The 17,893-nt window shown below is 40.1% G+C and overlaps 1 protein-coding gene across 2 annotated transcripts in view; it reads left to right on the top strand.

Moving 5' to 3' along the window:
- Positions 1-260: 260 nt before the first annotated feature.
- orc1 (origin recognition complex, subunit 1) overlaps positions 261-17,893 on the top strand; it is a 42,958-nt gene continuing 25,325 nt past the window's right edge. Inside the window, exons 1-7 of one of the 2 annotated variants that reach the window (XM_069938674.1) lie at positions 261-482; positions 4,477-4,601; positions 5,029-5,207; positions 6,878-7,235; positions 7,428-7,764; positions 16,837-16,938; positions 17,602-17,779. In XM_069938674.1, the coding sequence (XP_069794775.1) occupies positions 382-482; positions 4,477-4,601; positions 5,029-5,207; positions 6,878-7,235; positions 7,428-7,764; positions 16,837-16,938; positions 17,602-17,779 (1,380 nt within the window). In that variant the 5' untranslated portion in view covers positions 261-381. The remainder of the gene's footprint in view (positions 483-4,476; positions 4,602-5,028; positions 5,208-6,877; positions 7,236-7,427; positions 7,765-16,836; positions 16,939-17,601; positions 17,780-17,893) is intronic. The other variant, XM_069938675.1, reaches the window with a different exon arrangement.

The following is a 17,893-nucleotide window of genomic DNA, read 5'->3' as shown; positions in this document are numbered from 1 at the left end:
TCAGCAAGTCGGACAGCATCTGTGCAAAGTTAGTTTTGGGTCCAAAACTTTTACTTTTGGATAAACAGTCTCAGATAACTGCATCATAGTAATATCAACAGCGGGGACAAAATGCAAAGTGTAATGCAAGTTTCAAATATTCTTAAAATGCCACTGCTTACAAATAGGTTTTACAAGTGATCAGGGCGATTTGCGCAACGCGGGGTTTTTTTTTAATGTAGGCACCCAGAATGCTGTGCGATGTCCCAGCTGACCAGAAAGGCGCGAAGGGAAAGTTGCAACGCATGGGTTTGCTCTTTTGAACCTTTTTTTTGGGGGGGGGGGAGTTGTATTTAAACTTTCTGCAGAGCCGGGTCTCAGCACAGTGAAGTTGCCCCCGAGATGAGCAAATACTCGGCCAAGCTGAGAGTGCGTGAAAGGCGGCGGTACAGCTGGCGAGGGAAACCTTTCCGCGATCGGAAACTCAAGGAGTTGGTCTATGAGTGAGTAAATGCTGCTGCGCTGACCCCCTCGCCCAGTGTTGCTGGTCCAGGGCAGGGAGACGTGACCGGAATCTTGCGAGGGTTCACCATCTATCTGTCTGCTTCTTTCTGTTCACTTGATGGCAGATGACGACAACTCCACCCCCAACTCCCCAAAACAACCCCAGATCTGGAGTTCGTGCCAGCCATATCAGAATTTGTTGTCGTGAAATTTGGGGTTTTTTTTCGCGGCAGTATTGCAAATATTGCTATGAATTACTTTTTTTTTTAAACGTAAATTAGTGAAAGTGAGGTTGTGCCTGTGATCTGTTGTCCATTCAGAAATCTGATAATTTTGCATTATTTTAACTCCATCAATTTTCATTTCCCTTACCTTAAATTCCCTTACCTCACTTAAATTTGATTTTATAACGCTGAAGGTGCTGGTCAATCGAGGTTTGCTCCCTAGACATTAGACACCACCTTGTACAATTAATCATCTTGTAACCCTTCCATTATCAATGTTCACAGTGATGTAGTTGTGACTGATCCCAGTTCGTTCTTCCTGATGCAGCAGCTCCAGTTGAATGCAAGATCAGTACGTGTTGTGGATCAAATTTAGTCTGTAAATATGAGCAAATAAAGATAATTTAGAAATTAATAATCACTCTGTTGGATCATACATTGATACATCCTTAAAAACGTTGGTCTTTCAAATGCCTACATGCAAAAATTGAATATGATGTGTTCTACTGGACTGAAATGGGTACCTTAGAGACTTCCTGTCTTCACACCTTCGAATTGATAGCTGATTACAGTAAAATCCCTGGATTGGTGGATGCCAGATAAGCGAGTTTTCTGGTTGCTTGAGACTCACTCTTAAAATGTCTAATATACCTGCATTAAGAATAAACAGTTTAAAAGGCAAAATACAATATTGCACTTGCACTGAACAAACTTCACAAAAATATATATATTAACTTGAAAGCATTTTATTACTTTATTTTCAGTCACATTCTTTGAAAACATTCAACAGCTGCTGCAGTTTCCTCCCGCTTCACAGAGCCATCTATTACATTATAGATAATTAATCTCTTTTCTCTCTTCCCCCCCCCCCCCCACTCAGGCAGATAAAGCCTTACTAATGCTTGAAGACGAGAGCTATGATAACTGGAGACTCCTTGGTTAGGAGTGCAGATAGGTTTGGTGAAAGAGATCAAGGCTTTCAGATGGTATGTTGTCTCCAGGTGCCAGGGTCAGGTATATCTCTGATTGAGTTCATAGCATTCTGGAGGGGGATGGTGAGCAGCCAGATGTCGTGGTCCACGTAGGGATCAATGACGTAGATAGGAATAGGGACGAGGACCTGAAGAGGGAAGTTAAAAAGCAGGACCGCAAGGGTGGTAATCTCAGGATTGCTGCCTGTTCTACCCTCTCCGGAGAGGGTAGGTACAGGAAGTTGTGGCAGATGAATGCGAGGCTGAAGAGTTGATACAGTGGGCAGGGTTTCAGATTTCTGCATCATTGGATCTCTTCTAGGGAAGGTCTGACATGTACAAAAAAGGATGGGCTGCACCTGAACTGGAAAGGGACCAATATCCTGGTTGGAAGGTTTGCTAGAGCTGTTGGGGAAGATTTAAACTAGTTTTGCAGGGGGTGGGAATCAGAATGAGAGTACAGAGATTAGGGTACAAGGACAAAAGCATGGTGCGATGTGTTATTGGTGTGAAAGGATAGGCAGGGGGGAAAAACATGAATGTAGCCAGTTAGAAGGGTTGAAATGTGTCTATTTCCATGCTGGGAGTATTAGGAATAAAGTGGATGAACTTAGTGTATGGATCAATATGATGTTGTGGCCATTACTGAAACTTGGCTGGAGGAAGGGCAGGATTGGCTGATGCAGGTATTAGGGTTTAGGTGTTTTAAAAGGAATAGGATGGGAAGTAGAAAAGTGGGGGGAGGGGAGTAGCATTACTGGTCAGGGATAGTATCATGGCTATAGAAAGGGAGGATGTTGCAGGGGGATTGTCCACTGAGTCTGTGTGGGTGGAAGTCAGAAATAGGAAGGAAGCAATCATTCTGCTGGGAGGAGTCTATATGCTCCCAAATAGCCCTCAGTACACCGAGGAGCAGATAAGCAGGCAGATTTTGGAATGGTGCAGGAAATACAGGGTTGTAGTTCTGGGTGATTTCAACTTCCCTAGTATCGACTGGCACCTCCTGACTGCAAGAGGGATCGATGAAGTTCGAATTTGTTGGGTGTGTTCAAGAAGGATTCCTGACACAGTATGTGGACTGACTGATGAGAGATGAGGGCATACTGGATGTGGTTCTGAATAATGAACCTGGTCAGGTGATGGTCCTCTTGATGGGTGAGCATTTTGGTGAGAGTGACCACAAATAGCTAGCTTTAGCATAGCTATGGAAAATACTTGGGAGACAACATACCATCTGAAAGCCTTGATCTCTTTCACCAAACCTATCTGCACTCCTAACCAAGGAGTCCCCAATTACCATAGATCTCGTCTTCAAGCCTTAGTAAGGCTTTATCTGAGTTGGGGGGGGGGGTTGGAGAGAGAAAAGAGATGATTATCTATAATGTAATGGATGGTTCTGTGGAGGGGGATGAAACTGCAGCAGCTGTTGAATGTTTTCAAAGAATGTGACTGAAAATAAAGCTACAGTCAAAATGGGAATGTGCTTAACTTAATTATGAAGGGATGAAGCAGGAACATGCAAGAGCAAATTGCAAACAGATGTTTAAGGGTGAAGGCATAGAAATAATGTGGAGGAAGTTTAGGGACCACTTGTGCAGGGTTCAGGATAGGTTTGTCCCACTGGGACAAGGAAAGGATGATAGAAAAAGGAAACCATCTGTCTCAAAATTCATTAATAGTGTCCACTCCTGGGTCAACAAACAAGCAACCTTGTTAACAATGAGCTGGAGGTTTTTTTTAAAACAACATTTCAATAGATCTATGGCAGGGGTGTCAAACTCAAATTCACAGAGGGCCAAAATTAAAAACTTGGACTAAGTTGTGGGCCAAACTAAATATTTATTGAAAATTTTCAACATCTGCATGTTTTCTCTTCTTTCAACATATGTAATGTTAAACTTTTTCTTATTAAAATAAATGTTTAATAATAGTTTTGGTTAAACTCTTTCCAGAAGAAGCATTAACAAATGAGAAATAAAATATTAAATAAATAATATTTCTCTATAGCCTTTAAGCTCCTTTTAAATGTATTTTTTTTCACAAGCCAACAAGTCAAAAAAATAACAACTTGCTTCAATGAAAATCCAATCTTTCAACGATGAACAGTCCAAAGTTAACCCAAGAAAATATTAATCCAAGCTTAGCTTGCTACACTGTGATTTACTCTGATGCACCTGGGTCTAAACCAGATACTTGGCATCTCTTAGATGCAAGTTCATCAAACTCTGTGGTCAGAGTTTGCCTCCCACCTGTCTTGAAAGGTCCTGTTTTCTGTCTTTCATTTGGCCATTTTCCGTAAGGGGTTTATTACATGTGAGTTGGGCGACAGGTCGCAGATGATAATGAAAGTAAACAGAGGAGGTGGGGGCGATTAGCGGGCTGACGGGCCAGCGCCAATGCATTTGCAAAGCATTCTGGGATTTGTAGTATTAGCTGTGCATGCGCTATACTGGTGCGGCGGGCAGCGGGTCAGCTCTAATACGTATTTGATATGATCTTGCGGGCCAAATATAATTATATCACGGGCCAAGTTTGGGCCGCGGGCCTGAGTTTGACGTGTGTGATCTATGGTCACCATTGTTTGTATTTTTCTTAAATTTCAAAATAGTAGGTAATACATTGTCTCAGAATGTTTTATAACTAAATTAAACTGTTACTCATTAGCAGGATATTAAGAGGAAGTGAAACTTGATGTATGCAAGTCGAAAAGATTTGCTGCAACTATATTGTAAAACTTTTCATCTTAACTTTTAAGAACTTTTTTTGCACATTCAAAATATGTAGCATTATAATTATAGAGCCATTCAGATAGAATATGAAGGTGCTTCCGTCATTCATTGCATCAAAATTGAAGATTTTGTTTTAATCAAGAGTGATGAGGATCGTCCATATGTAGCTAAGCTGCTAAAATTATATGAGAATGGTAAGTGTTTCATGATGTAGCCTCTGTTTATACTGAAGTGAAAAGCCATCACATTTTCAGATTTTTGCATTTTGTACAGTAAAGTTAGTTATATAGCTATATATATCTATGTTAGTTTCATGGAATATCAATGAAAATGTTTGACCATTCAACTCCAAAATTCAGAATTTTGGGTTTCATTGAAGCACTGAAAGTTGGGTGGTCTATTGGTTATGTTTATATTTTGCATATTTATGATGTCTATAAACAGAATTAGCAAAGAGAACACCTATCAGTGTGGAAAGTGCAATTTTTAAAAAAAAATTCAGGGCAGTGTTATTCAATGTTGTGAATCGTTCAATTTAAAATCTCCATGTTTTAATGTAAATTTTGAAGTTTTTGTTATCCATACATTTCATATCTCATGGCAAGTTATTTTGCTCATCAGGTACTCAGTACCCTCCCACTAAGTGTGCAATTGTCCAGTGGTTTATTCGTATTGAGGAAATACCCCCCAAAAAGCAGAAATTACTGGAAAGAGAAGCCCATCCTAATGAGATCTTCTTGTATGAAAGTTCTGACTGTGATAATCAGATCAATGCTGAAACCCTTCTTAAGGATGTGAAGGTATGACTTTAACCTGTTCTGGATTTAGCTGTCATGCTGTATTCAGAATGGCTTTAGTTTTAAGATCATGAGTAAGACCAAGCTCTTACTGATTAATTGTTGATGAGTTTGGGTAATTAATTTTTCCTCATATAATTGTTTATTCACTTCATGCCAATGTTCGGATCTTTTTATGCTTTTATCTCATATTTGTGCTGAATGGTAATTCTGACATCCAATGTTGATATTTCTGGGATGTGGACTTCATTGTCAAGATCAGTATTTATTTTCCATCAGTAGTTACTTTGAATTGGTGGTAATGGCCTCTAATCACTACAAATCTTGTTATGAAGGTACTTCCAAGTGCTGTTAGGGAACATGTTCCAGGATTTTGCTTCAGTGGATGTAAGGAATCCGGATATTTCAGAATCAGAATTTATTGTCATGAACAAGTCATGAAATGTTGTTGTTCCGTGGCAGCGTCCCTGTGAAAATGTTCATATAGACCACCTTACACCAATAAATTAAAAATAGTGCGTGAAAAAATCATAATAAGGTAGTGTCTTTGGTTCATTAATCATTCAGAATCTGATGGCAGTGGAGAAGAAGCTATTCTTGCGCTGCTGAGTGCTAGTCTTTAGGCTCCTGTACCTTTTTCCTAATGGTAGCAGAGTGAAGAGGGCATGGCCTGGATGGTGGGGGAGGGGGGGTGGGGGGGGGGGTCCTTGAGGATAGAGACTGCTTTCCTAAGACACTGCCTGTGCTTGATGGAGTGAAGTCTGATGCCTGTGATGTCACAAGCTAAGTTAACAACCTACTGGAGATTTTTCTTGTCCTAGGCATTGGCACCTCTGTACCAGATAGTGATGCAACCAGCCAGAATTTTGACTTGGAGGAGAATGGGAAGGTGTTGGCAGATGTTCTGGCATTAGGAGGTACAATTGAACATCCTGTCTTTTTGGAGTTGGCTTCATTCACAGAAATGGAGAGTGTTACATTCTTGACATATAGCCTTAATGAAGTGATCCAACCTAAAATGTCAACCAGTGATGCTCAACCTGCTGGGTTCTACCAGCAGATTGTTTTTGCTCCAAATTTCAGCATCTGCAGTCTCCATTACATTCCTAACTGTGTTCTGTAGATGGCTGAAAGGCTCTTTTTGAGGGGCAGTAGGAGTGTGCAAATCACTACAAAATAGTTTGCCATAATTTTCTTGTCGTCAGTGGGAGCTGCAATGTTGAAATGACATTGCTTGTCAAGGAGAGGTGACTGCTTTTTATCTTCACAAGTCTGATTTATTAAGCAGACCTCTTCAAGTGGGCACAGTCAGCTTTATTTGTGTAATGAATGGAACTCAGTTTTGAAAGCCCCAGCAAGTGTTCCCATGTTTGATTTTTGGGGGAAAGACTGTTTCAGGCAGAGATGTTCATAATCCTCAAAGCATTTATTGTTGCTTCACAGAGGTCTATAGATAGGCCTTTCAAACAGGGGTAGCTCTGTCTTGATATTGAGTGGTGGAAATATTCAGCAAGATCTGTGGAGAGAAAAAATGAATTTATGATTATCATCTTCAGAACTATTGGAAATTTGCTGACATGAAATTTTATCTGTTTCTATTACTAAAGGTATTGGTGAGTAACTTTGGCATTTTTTGAATTTATTTATATTGATTGTAAATTCTTTAATTGAAGGTGTGCCAGATTGCTCCAGACCAACAATTTCCTCAATTCACACCTGGTGATGATGTTTTTTTTGTTAAGTTGAACTGGGATGGAAAGAGGTTTAATAAGCTACCTAGAGAAGCATTGTCTGGGAAAGTCACCAATTCATCTGAACCCGTTCATGATTATAAAATATTGGATTGCTTGCCAAGGCGTACACAGAAGTATGATTTGAGTTCTGATCCAAACAATGTGGATATTGATTGCAAATTTCCAAGTAATATTGTCAAGATGCCAATTGACTACAGCTTTGAAAACAAGAAGAGTATAGAAATTTCAAAAGTGAAAAACAGTAATTCTATGGTTAAGAAGAATCCTTCACATAATGGTAGGTAAAAAATGTGGTTATATGTAAGTAAAAGTTAAATTCATCACTTGACCCCCCACAACAGAAAATTTATCTGAAGAATTGTGTTAAAGAATCTTAATTTAGACTCCAATTAATATGCTTTTATTTCTTGATTCAGCAAGACCTTTTATAACTTAAAAGTGGATTGAAAATATTTATTTTAAATTGTAGATATCAAAAAATTGTCAAAAAGGAAGCAGATGGATATTTTATTTGAAACCCTTGATGAGCAAGATGATTGTCCTTGGAAACTTCAAGTGGAGATGAAGCCTCAAGCTGTTAAACACAAACTTGATTTCAATGGCATTTCAGATGATCCTATTTCCCCTTCTAAACTGTTTAGTCAAACAATGAAAAACAATCTTGTTTCACCTCTTGTACAGACTGGAAGGGCAAGGGATAATCATGATGTCACCTTGCAATTGTCTTCTGTCCTTAAAGATTCCAAAATGAAACGGTGCGATTCAACTTCAACCAGAAATAACAGCAAAATCGATGATATTCACAGGTATGCTGCACATTGCATTGATTGTTACAGCACTGAGTTATATTTTGAGCAGGTTGGAAAATAAATATGTAGCTAATGAATCCATTGTTTCGTTTTGTTTCTCATTAAAGGTAGAAAATGCTGAAAATACTCATGAGAGTCATAAACTGTGGAGAAAGCAAACTTAAAATTTCAGTTTTTAAATATGTCAATCTGAACTTTTTTCTTTCCACTGACAAGCCTTTCCTTTTGAATATTTCAACATTCTGCTTTTATTAGTGTAAATGTCAACTTTGATCTTAACCTTTTTATATAGAGTTGCTACTGTTTCCATAAAGTTTTTTTTGCCATTCCCTTGCTAGCAATCTTGGCAGAGAATGGTTTGGTTAAATCATGTTTTGATACATTATTCCTGAAATTTTAATCACCAGATTAATGTACATTAACATTTGTTTAGAACTTGTTTATTAGAATGCATGTTGCACAAGTGACTAGGTTTTTGAATTGACTGGTAAGTCCATTAGTGTTTTTTTTTAACCATATATACGCATGTAATAGTCAATTCCATGTAAAAGTTGACCCCCTAGTTTTGGCCCAAAATCTGGTATTTTGCACACGTTGACCCCCCCCCCCCCTTTCCATTTTTGGCCCTGGCTGTCCGCCTATTGGAGTTTTCAACACCACCTCAACCACTTAGGCCCAAGCCGTCCACCTTCTGAGCTCCCGACACCCAACTGGATTCTTGCCTAGGCCCTAGCTTCCCATCTGAGCTTAAAGTGCCCTGAACACAGACTTCCCACCCAGTTTTGGCCTCCTGCTCAGCTATCCAAACTCTCAAAGCCTTGAATGATACGTGCTTATCAGTCAAAAGTAGAATACGTGCAATAGTTGATGCCCTAAATTTTATCCTAAAAATTTGTCCACAAAACTACTATTACACATGTATATGCAGTAATATTGTTCTCAGCCCAGGATGTTGTATGAAGTTTGTGTTAGGGCAGATATAAAAGTACACCAGCAGATAGAAAATAAGTGCTAAGGATTTATTAAAGTTTTTTTTATAATAGTAATATTTTGTTCGTGTATTGGTCAAAATCTGGTCTGCATTTGAATGATGGCTGTACCATACATTTCATTTATATATAAAAATAAATTTAGAAATACAGCACAGTAACACCATTTTGGCTCACGAGTCTTTGCTGCCCAATTTACACCCAATTAGCCTACATCCCAATAACGTTTCAAACAGTGGCAGCAAACCAGAGTCCCTGGGTGGGGGGAAACCCACGCAGATATGGGGAGAACATACAAGCTCCTTACAGACAGTATGGGATTTGAGCCACAGTCCCGAGCGCTGGCACTTTAAATGTGTTGCGCGAACTGCTTCGCTAACTGTGTCACCCTAAATTTAGATGTTTGCGTTCTTTGTCCAAACCTTCTGAAGCGTGACAGCTGGCCAACATTGAGGTTAGACTGAGAGTTAACCCATTCAAATGTGTGCTCCTGACTATCTTACTTGCAAATGCAAGATTCCTGGAGAAGAAAATGGATAACCCGAGGCTGCATCTGAACCAGAAAGAATTGCAAGGCTGCTAAGCTCTGGAGATTACAGAAACGTGGCTCCAGGACTCCATTCCAGACTCAACAATCCAGCTTGATGTCCTTGTCTCCTTCCAGGTTACACAGAGACTGCTGCTTTTGGCAAGACTCTAGGAGGGAGTTTGTGCATATACATCTGTGACATCTGGTGCACAATATCTTTATTAAGCAGAGATAGAATATCTGTTGGTTAAATGTACACCTTTTTACCTGCCCAAGAAATTCTTGGCCATGCTGATTACTGCAGTTTGCATTCTGCCTTCTGCAAATAAGAGTGAAGCAATGAAAGAGTTTTATAGCGCCATCTGTGAAGTCAAGATGTCCCACCCTGATGGTGCCATGATTGTAGCTGGTGACTTCAACCCTGGCAGTCTGAAAACTCTTCTGTCATGTTTTCAACAGCATGTCCACCTTGGCATCCAGTGGAGAGAGCACCAATGTCCCTGGTGTGTACAAGGCTCCTTGCTGCATCTTGGTTACTTGGATCACATATCCATGCTGCTAACCTTAACATGCAGACTGATGGCAAAACAAAAAAGTCAGTTTTCAGGGAAATCGGACATGGCCAGAGTGGGCTACAGGACTGATTTTAGAATACGGACTGGAGTGTTTTCGGGGTGGGGGGGAAGCAGTCTTCTACAATGGCTGTGTAAATATTGAGAAATACACAAGCCAGTGACTAGTTATATTAGCAAGTGTATTGAGGATGCCATTGAGATCAAATGCCACACAACCATAGAGGATCGTGCACTTCTCTGAGCTCGTGATGCTGTCTTCAGAGCATAGCCAGAATGGAACTGTCCCATGCAATCCGGAAGGCAAGGAGTGGTTATGCGCAGACTATCCATAGTCATCTGTGCAACACCAGTGACATGAGGTGTATGTGGCAAGAGATCAAAATTATCACAGTCCACAAGTCAACCTTGCGAGTCAAAGACAACTCCTCCCCCTTTCCAGACAGACTGAACACCTACACATGTTTAAGAATGCTCCATCTTCCCTTGATGATCAGGCCCCTTGCATAGGAGGTAAGCAGAATCCACACAAGGCTGTGGGACCAGAAAACCTATCTGGCTGTGTACTAAAGGACTGTGCAGTCGAACGTATGGAGGTCCTTACAGAGATCTTCAACACATCACTGCAGCAGTCCATCATCTCTGCGTCTTTCAAGACAGCCACCATTATCCCAGTACCCAACATTAACAGGTCTCAATGACCACAGCCCAGTGGCACTGATCTCCACCATTATGAAATGCTTCAAGCATCTGGTGATTGAAGACATCAAGTTGCACCTCCCAGAGACACTAGACCCATTTCAATTTCCCCACAGATGATTCCATAACCATGTCCTTCCACTCCATCCTATCCTACCTGGAGAACAACACCTCATCTGCCAGGCTGCTTTTCATTGACCAACTCAGTGTTTAATACGATCATACCCCAGAGGCAAGTGGAGAAGCTGTCATCGCTGAAACTCAGCACCTCTCTTTGTAACTGGATTCTGGTCTTTCTAATGGAAAGACACTGTCTCCAGATTGACAGCAGAACATCAAGCACCATCATGCTGAGGACTGGCATATGTCAAAGCTCTTCTCCCCCCCTACTGACACACGACTGCAGATCCAGTTCCAATAGAATTAGCAAGTTTGCAGATGTATATTTTGGTGTACAAGTCGAGTCTTGAAACCCTCAAAATTCAGGGTTTACCATTTACAAAAATGAGACCTTAAGTTCAACTCACAACTCACAAAAAAACTGCTCTGCATAGATTCGACATATAAGATGACCCAGGACCTCCCCACCACCGGATGCCACCATAACCCACCTAGACATTTACAATTGTAGAGCCTGCCTGGGAGCTGACAAGTGGCTGTGGTTCCTGCACAGAGTACACTTGTGCAGTGAGGCAACGACTTTGGCACTGCACCCAATGTTGAGAATGGACTCTTCAACGCTGACTCTGGCTGCAGCTGATCCTGGAAACTTGGACCAAGCTCTATTTGACATCTTCCTGGCCAGAGGCAAAGGAATTTTTACTGTTTTTTATAATAAAAAAACCTTCCTTAATTTACATAGTTGTTACTTGGTGATTTGGGTGTTGTTACAAAGTTTAGGTTGTTGCTAGGAAGCCTGGACACCAGTCTCTGGAATGTTCCTTGGAGTAAACTGGGGTTCGCCTTTTACGCCAGATATATGATAAAGCCATGAAAATGGGGCCCTGATTTATCTGAAGGTTGACTTGTACGCCAAAATATACAGTACTTGGCCTCATCATTAACCACGAGTTGCACTACACTGAAGAAGTGGAAAATCTCATGAAATGGTGTGGGAATAACAGAGTCTCAACGTGGACAAGAAAAAGAAGATGATTGTGGACTTCAGGAAAACCAGGGCCGGCCACACTCCACTACACATTAATAGCTTGAGAGTGGAGAAAGTAGGTTGCATCGAGTCCACTTGAGTAATAACCTGTCATAGACTCACAACATCTCCCCACTTGTCAGGAAGGTGCAATAGCTATTGTACTTCCTGAGAAGAATGAGGTGGGAAAGGCTACTGGCCACCTTTCACTAGCTACTGTCAACTTTCTACAGGAGCTCTATCAAGAGCGTCCTGGCCCAGCTTACATCATGGTGTGGTACGGTTGCTGTAGAGCTTCAGGTTGGAGGTCAATCTGCAGGACCATAAGAGCAGCAGAGGATGACTGGTCTCCACCACCGCCCCCTGCCTATCAATGGGATTTACCAGTAACGTTGTCCAAAGCGGGTTTGCAAAATCAATGAGGAAGCCTACCACCCTGCACACAGCATTTTCCAGCTCCTCCCTTCAGGAAAGAAATGCAGTACTTTCAGAACCACCAGGCTGAAAAACACCTTCGCATGGGCCATGAGACCGCTGAATGTTGGATGAACTGCTCATAGTGTGTATATACAAATATTAAAACAAATATTGTATCTTTTGTTTGTGTTTGCAGTGTTTTGCAAAGTGTTTAGTCAGGTTGTACTTGCACAATCTGATGATAAGATGATTCAAATTCAAGTTTATTTCTGAAAGACTAGTTGTGCCTAGACATGATAACTTGACCCATCTACAAGAAAAGGAAGGCCCTCTGATGCAGACAGGCCTGGAGAAATTTCAGTACCTTTGCAACTCTGTCCACACAGTTTTTGTGAAATGTGATTAAGAACATATAGCCAAGTGATCAGCTGTCTTCCACTTTACGGTAGAGCTATAGGAAACTGATCCTTTTGCACCATCAAGCACCCATTTACACATGCTCAACACAAATCCCCATGTTATTCTCCAAACATTCCTATGAACTTCATCTGATTTGTTTTCTACTTATTATACTGTAGAGACAATTTTCAGTGGCCAATTAATTCACAGATCCTAAAGACGGAGCTGCTCTAAAGGTAGTGCTGCCACTGGGGCAGACATGGGAGCATGGGAGACAGAGGCACCATTCTACTCTAATAGGTTCAACTGCCTGGTTCTAGTGCCAATGGCTTTAAACACCTTGTTAAAGGAACTGATGGTGTTTGTAAGTAAAATGTTGCAACCACAAAGGTCTGAGTCCAAGAGGGCAGCACCTAGGCTTGGCAGCAACCACGAGGTGTTGTGAGGGAGAAGTAGAGGAAATAGCCCTACAGGACAGTAACCATGGCAGCCAACCATAAGGGGCTCAGTGGCTGAGGGACCCACCAAAATTGTTGGCAGCTTGTGGTTAGGGGACCTGCACAGGCTGCTGGAGACTGACTCATGGGAGCCAGGTATTAGAACTGGGAATCAAGAGGTTGCTGAGGCCAAGACTGGCTTTTGAAGGGCCTTGGTCACTGAAGGCTACCTGATCGCATCAGAGGTTTGAATCTGGAACTTGAATCTGGGTTGTCGAATAGGAGTCTGCAACTGCAGAGGTGAATCCACAGACACTCAATGACTCTGAACAGATTCTCTTTTGGTTCTCTTTCTGTCTTGCTGTAATGGGTGCTGGGCAACACTAAAGGTGACCTTTTGCCTTACAGCAGGCAGAAGAGAATGTAATATTACATGTTCTGTACCATTACATGATAAAGGAATCTTCGTACCCTTTAGGTTGTTGAGAACAGGAAAGAGTAGAGGAAACTTGCTCAGCCAAATAGTATATTAAATGTCATAAAGCACTAGAAATCGGCATTGGGTCCAGATTGCAGGGGTTGAGGCTTTACTGTAATGCCCATCTACAAAAGAAGGAAGCCAGGGTGCCTAGTCATGGGCAGTACCTCACCATTGAGGGTGACTTGGTTACACACCTAGATTTGAGTGAAAGGCAATTGTAGGAACTGTGGGCTCTTTCACAGATGGGGTAGATTATGGCTGTTGGGGTTTGATAAATAGTTTGTGAAATGGTCCTCTGCTCCAGCCAATTAAGCAGGGTCTTCATGTTCTTGAAAAGAATGAACGAGGTTCTTAAGATTACTTCTCAACTCTGAGCAGCAGTAGGCAAAGATTTTCAGTTCCGTTGGGATTTCAAGCAAGCTTTGAGCATGTCATTGAATCCTTCCTCCTTCACCTGATGATCTCTTTCCATGATAGAGGTTGGAATAGAATGCATTTGTTTGGAGTCCAATAACAGACAAGCATTTGACATGGCCTGCTCAATGGAGCTGATTAAGTATAATTTGTCCTTCCAGTCAATTTTGAGAGAATTTTCAGACATTGGTCTTTCCAGTATTTTGAAGTTGCTGCTATGATTAGTTTAAGAATCAATAGCACATAGGACAGCAGGTATTATTGCTACCAAGTGGACCCATGAGTTTTGTACTAGGGTTTGAAGTTTTGTTCATTTTTTATGTCAATTAACCAATTTACTAGTAGAGATTAACTTGGTACACTGTCTTAGTAGATGAGTTGGGGATGGGGAGCAGCCAGAGTGGCATTGGGATCACAGGAGTATAAGTAGATGAGTCGGGGATGGGGAGCAGCCAGAGTGGCATTGGGATCACAGGAATATAAATGGAATATGGACCATATTGACAGGACTCCTCTACTCCCAAATTTAACACCTCTAAAAGGAAAAGAAAATAACTTACTGGAGAAATTGAGGTAAAGAAGTATCTGCGGAATCAAAGGGATGTTCGTTGTTCCTGCATTAAGACAGGGAGTGCAGAGGGATTGTAGCCAGTTTAAAGAGGTGAGATGATGAAGCAGGACCTGGCAAGTGATGGGTAGATCAAGGTGATTGGGTAACACAGGATTGAAGGGCTGATTATGCCCATTTGTTCATATCCTAATTTCCAGCATTAATTCCACATCTTTCGCATTCAAATAAATGCTCAGATGTCCATTAAATATTGGTGACCTTGTTACCATATAAATACTATGTACAGAGGCACTGAAATTCTTGCTTACCACACTAACAAAAAATAAGCATAAATTAATCTCCCTCAAGAAAAAAGCTACTAAATACAAAAATGACATGAGAATTAAATTTTTTAATGTAAATTTACATTTAGATATACAACACAGTAACAGGCCATTTCGGCCCTTGAGTCCGTGCTACCCAATTAACCGAACAGTGGGAGGATCCGAGCCTCCTGGGAAAACCCATGCAGACACGGGAAAAATGTACAAACACCTTGCAGCGCAAGAGTCGATCGCTGGCGCTATAAAGGCATTGTGCCAACTGTGCCACTGCAGTTAGTGTAAAAAGAAATGTTACAATTGAGCAGTCAAACCTTGGATGGTCCTCTTTAAAATATTTTTGAGTTTAACATAGAAATCTTGCGTTCAAAATCTTTTAATAAAACAAATAACAGGTCATATTTTATACACAAGGATCTATGACAACCATATTAAACCCATATTTAACAAGTTAACGTTAAAAAAAACTAAATCTAATCTATCCCCTCCCTTTAATCAAGGTTACCTTGTAGAAAAGATGTTAAGATATCGATAAAATAGTGACCTTCAGAAACTAGACAGAGAATCTCCAGAGCACCCAAACTTCTTAAATCTTCCAATCATATTATTCTTTGAATGGGTCCCACTTCTTTTCAATTTGAAACTTTCTATTTTTAATGTTGCATCTAATTCTCTCCAAGCTTAAATATGACATTACATTATTTAACCACTGTGTAGGTAGGTGAAGAGTCATCTTTTCATTTCAATAAAATTGCTCTTCTGGTTATAAACATGATAAAAGCTAAAACTTTCTGCAGACAGGTATATCCATTTTGCAAGGGGGGAGAAAAAAACAAAAAACAATTAAAGGATATGGTTCTATTTTGATCTTAAAAATCGTTGATAAAGTTTGGAAAATATTTTTCCAATATCTTCCTAAATTGGAGCACACACAAAACATATGAATCAATGAAGCTTCAAAAATTTTACACTTCTCCCATCAACATCTGCATAAAAGCAAGATAATTTGAGTTTGGACATGTGTATTCCATGTACCACCTTAATTAATAAACAATGCCTTGCACCAAATAAGGAATCATTAATCAAGTTAAGAGTAGAGTGCCAGTCTTCATCTGAAAATGTTATATTCAAATCACGTTCCCAATCATTCTTAATCCCAGCCATTGAGACTGATCTTAAATCCAGGTTGGTCCTAGAGTAGTGTTTATAGCAGGTTAGAGGTGAGGTTCAAGAGCCTGATCAGTAACTGGGGGAGAGAAATTGTTCTTCATCTTTGAGGTGCTGGGAAGGAGGTGTGGCCACAAGTGGAGCATCTCTTGTGGACTCAGAGGTACGTCCTATGGGGACAATTGGTGGGGAGGGAGGAGCAGACAAGGGAGTCACGGAGGGAATGATCCCTGCAGAAGGCAGAGAAGGGAATATGTGACTTGTGGTGGGATCACATAATAGGTGGCAGGAATGGTGGAGGAGGATGTGTTGGATGCGGAGGATGGTAGGTGAGGACAGGAGGAATGTTGCATGTGGGAGCAGAGGGGGCCAGGGCAGATAATGGAGGATAGGCAGATGAACGCCAAATTGATGGTGGTAGAGAGAAACCACGTTGTTTAAAGGAGGACATCTCTGATGATCTGGCATGGATGTCCTTATCCAGGATGCAGATGAGACGGTGGAATCAAAAGAATGGATAGCTGCATTCACTATTTGCAACCCCACTGCAACCAAAACTTAATGAATTATTTAATCATGTATCTGCATAAGAATGTTAAAATGCATGTGAGTTGATTAAGTTTTAAAGAACTTAAACCTCAGAGACAAGTCATTATTCTAAACTTGTCTATTCTAGTGTTTGTGCTTCATTTGAGCCCCTCCCATTCTTATTTCAGTAAACTATTGTTTTCTATTGCTTCAATTAATCTTTCAACCTCATTATGCTCTGTCTCATAGTTGGAAATGTACCTTCTGGATATTTTATATTGATATACTATTTGGAGTAAAAGCATACCATGCTCCTTTATATTATTAAAGTCATTTACCATGAGTGCCTTGAAATATTTTTGAAATTGCAAATAGCTTATAATTGTATTTCCTTTGTAGGCCAAAGAAAATTATAACTCAGACGAACAATATTAGAGATACTCCAAGTTCTCGTAGAAAATCTGTAAGCCGGTGTTCAATTTTCAATATGGATGACGATGAGTAAGATTTTACCTTATAATTTTGGTTGAGATTCCCTGCCTATGTCAACCTTTAGGTCAATTAGTTCTAGTAGTCTTTATTTCTCAGTTAAGTGAAATTCATTTTCTCGACCACCATGCATTTCCAGTTTGTATGATGCACCTGTCTTTGTTTATTGTGATTTTTTAAAAGAAATATTAATTGTATAAAATCTAGTTTGAATGCAATGATGACCTTCCATCATAAATTGAAATTATTTCTGAACATTTAATCTATTTGTTTAAAATGTTGTAAGTGAAAATAAATGGACTAGAAGAATATGACAGGTGAGAGATTTTTAATTTGTTGGTTTAGTTTTGTTGCATATTCATTGTTTTTGGATCGATTTCCTTGGATATATGTTTATATCTGATGATACTATGGACTTCATTGTCTCACATTTTCTCTCCTCAAGATGTTAGTAAAAGCTGGTATATTGTTCTATAAATTCTCTGCTGCTTTCGTAGCATGTACATTCCTAAATCCTTAATTTAAAGCCTGTGCAGATTCCATTGGTTCTTTTGAAGGAGTTAATTCCTTATTGATCAAGAACTATTAATACTGCAATACAAGCTTCTGTATAGTAAATCTCAATTTAGGTATAGTACATCTATTTGTAAGTAAATGTCTTAATTTTGGTTGCAGAAATTATCAGGGAAGTGCAGAGTCTTCCGGAAATGAATTTATTCCGGACAATGAGATGAGTGGTGAAAGTAGCACTGAGAGTGAGAGTCGAGATGATGATGATTCATTTAGGGGAAAATCTGCAAAGAAAACCCCTCCGTCCATGACAAAGTTAACTGTGAAGACTTCAACAAAACTGGTATGTTATCGTGAAAGATCTAACCAGCAGATATCATAAATATCTTCATATTTGCCTTTGATTATTTGCCAGTAATAAAACAGGTCAATATATTGTTACATTTGTTATGTGTGT

This window comes from Narcine bancroftii, chromosome 5, assembly GCF_036971445.1.
Source record: "Narcine bancroftii isolate sNarBan1 chromosome 5, sNarBan1.hap1, whole genome shotgun sequence".
Classification (NCBI taxonomy): domain Eukaryota; kingdom Metazoa; phylum Chordata; class Chondrichthyes; order Torpediniformes; family Narcinidae; genus Narcine; species Narcine bancroftii.
Note: the sequence above shows the minus strand (reverse complement) of the source record. Positions and strands in the feature narration are given on the sequence as shown.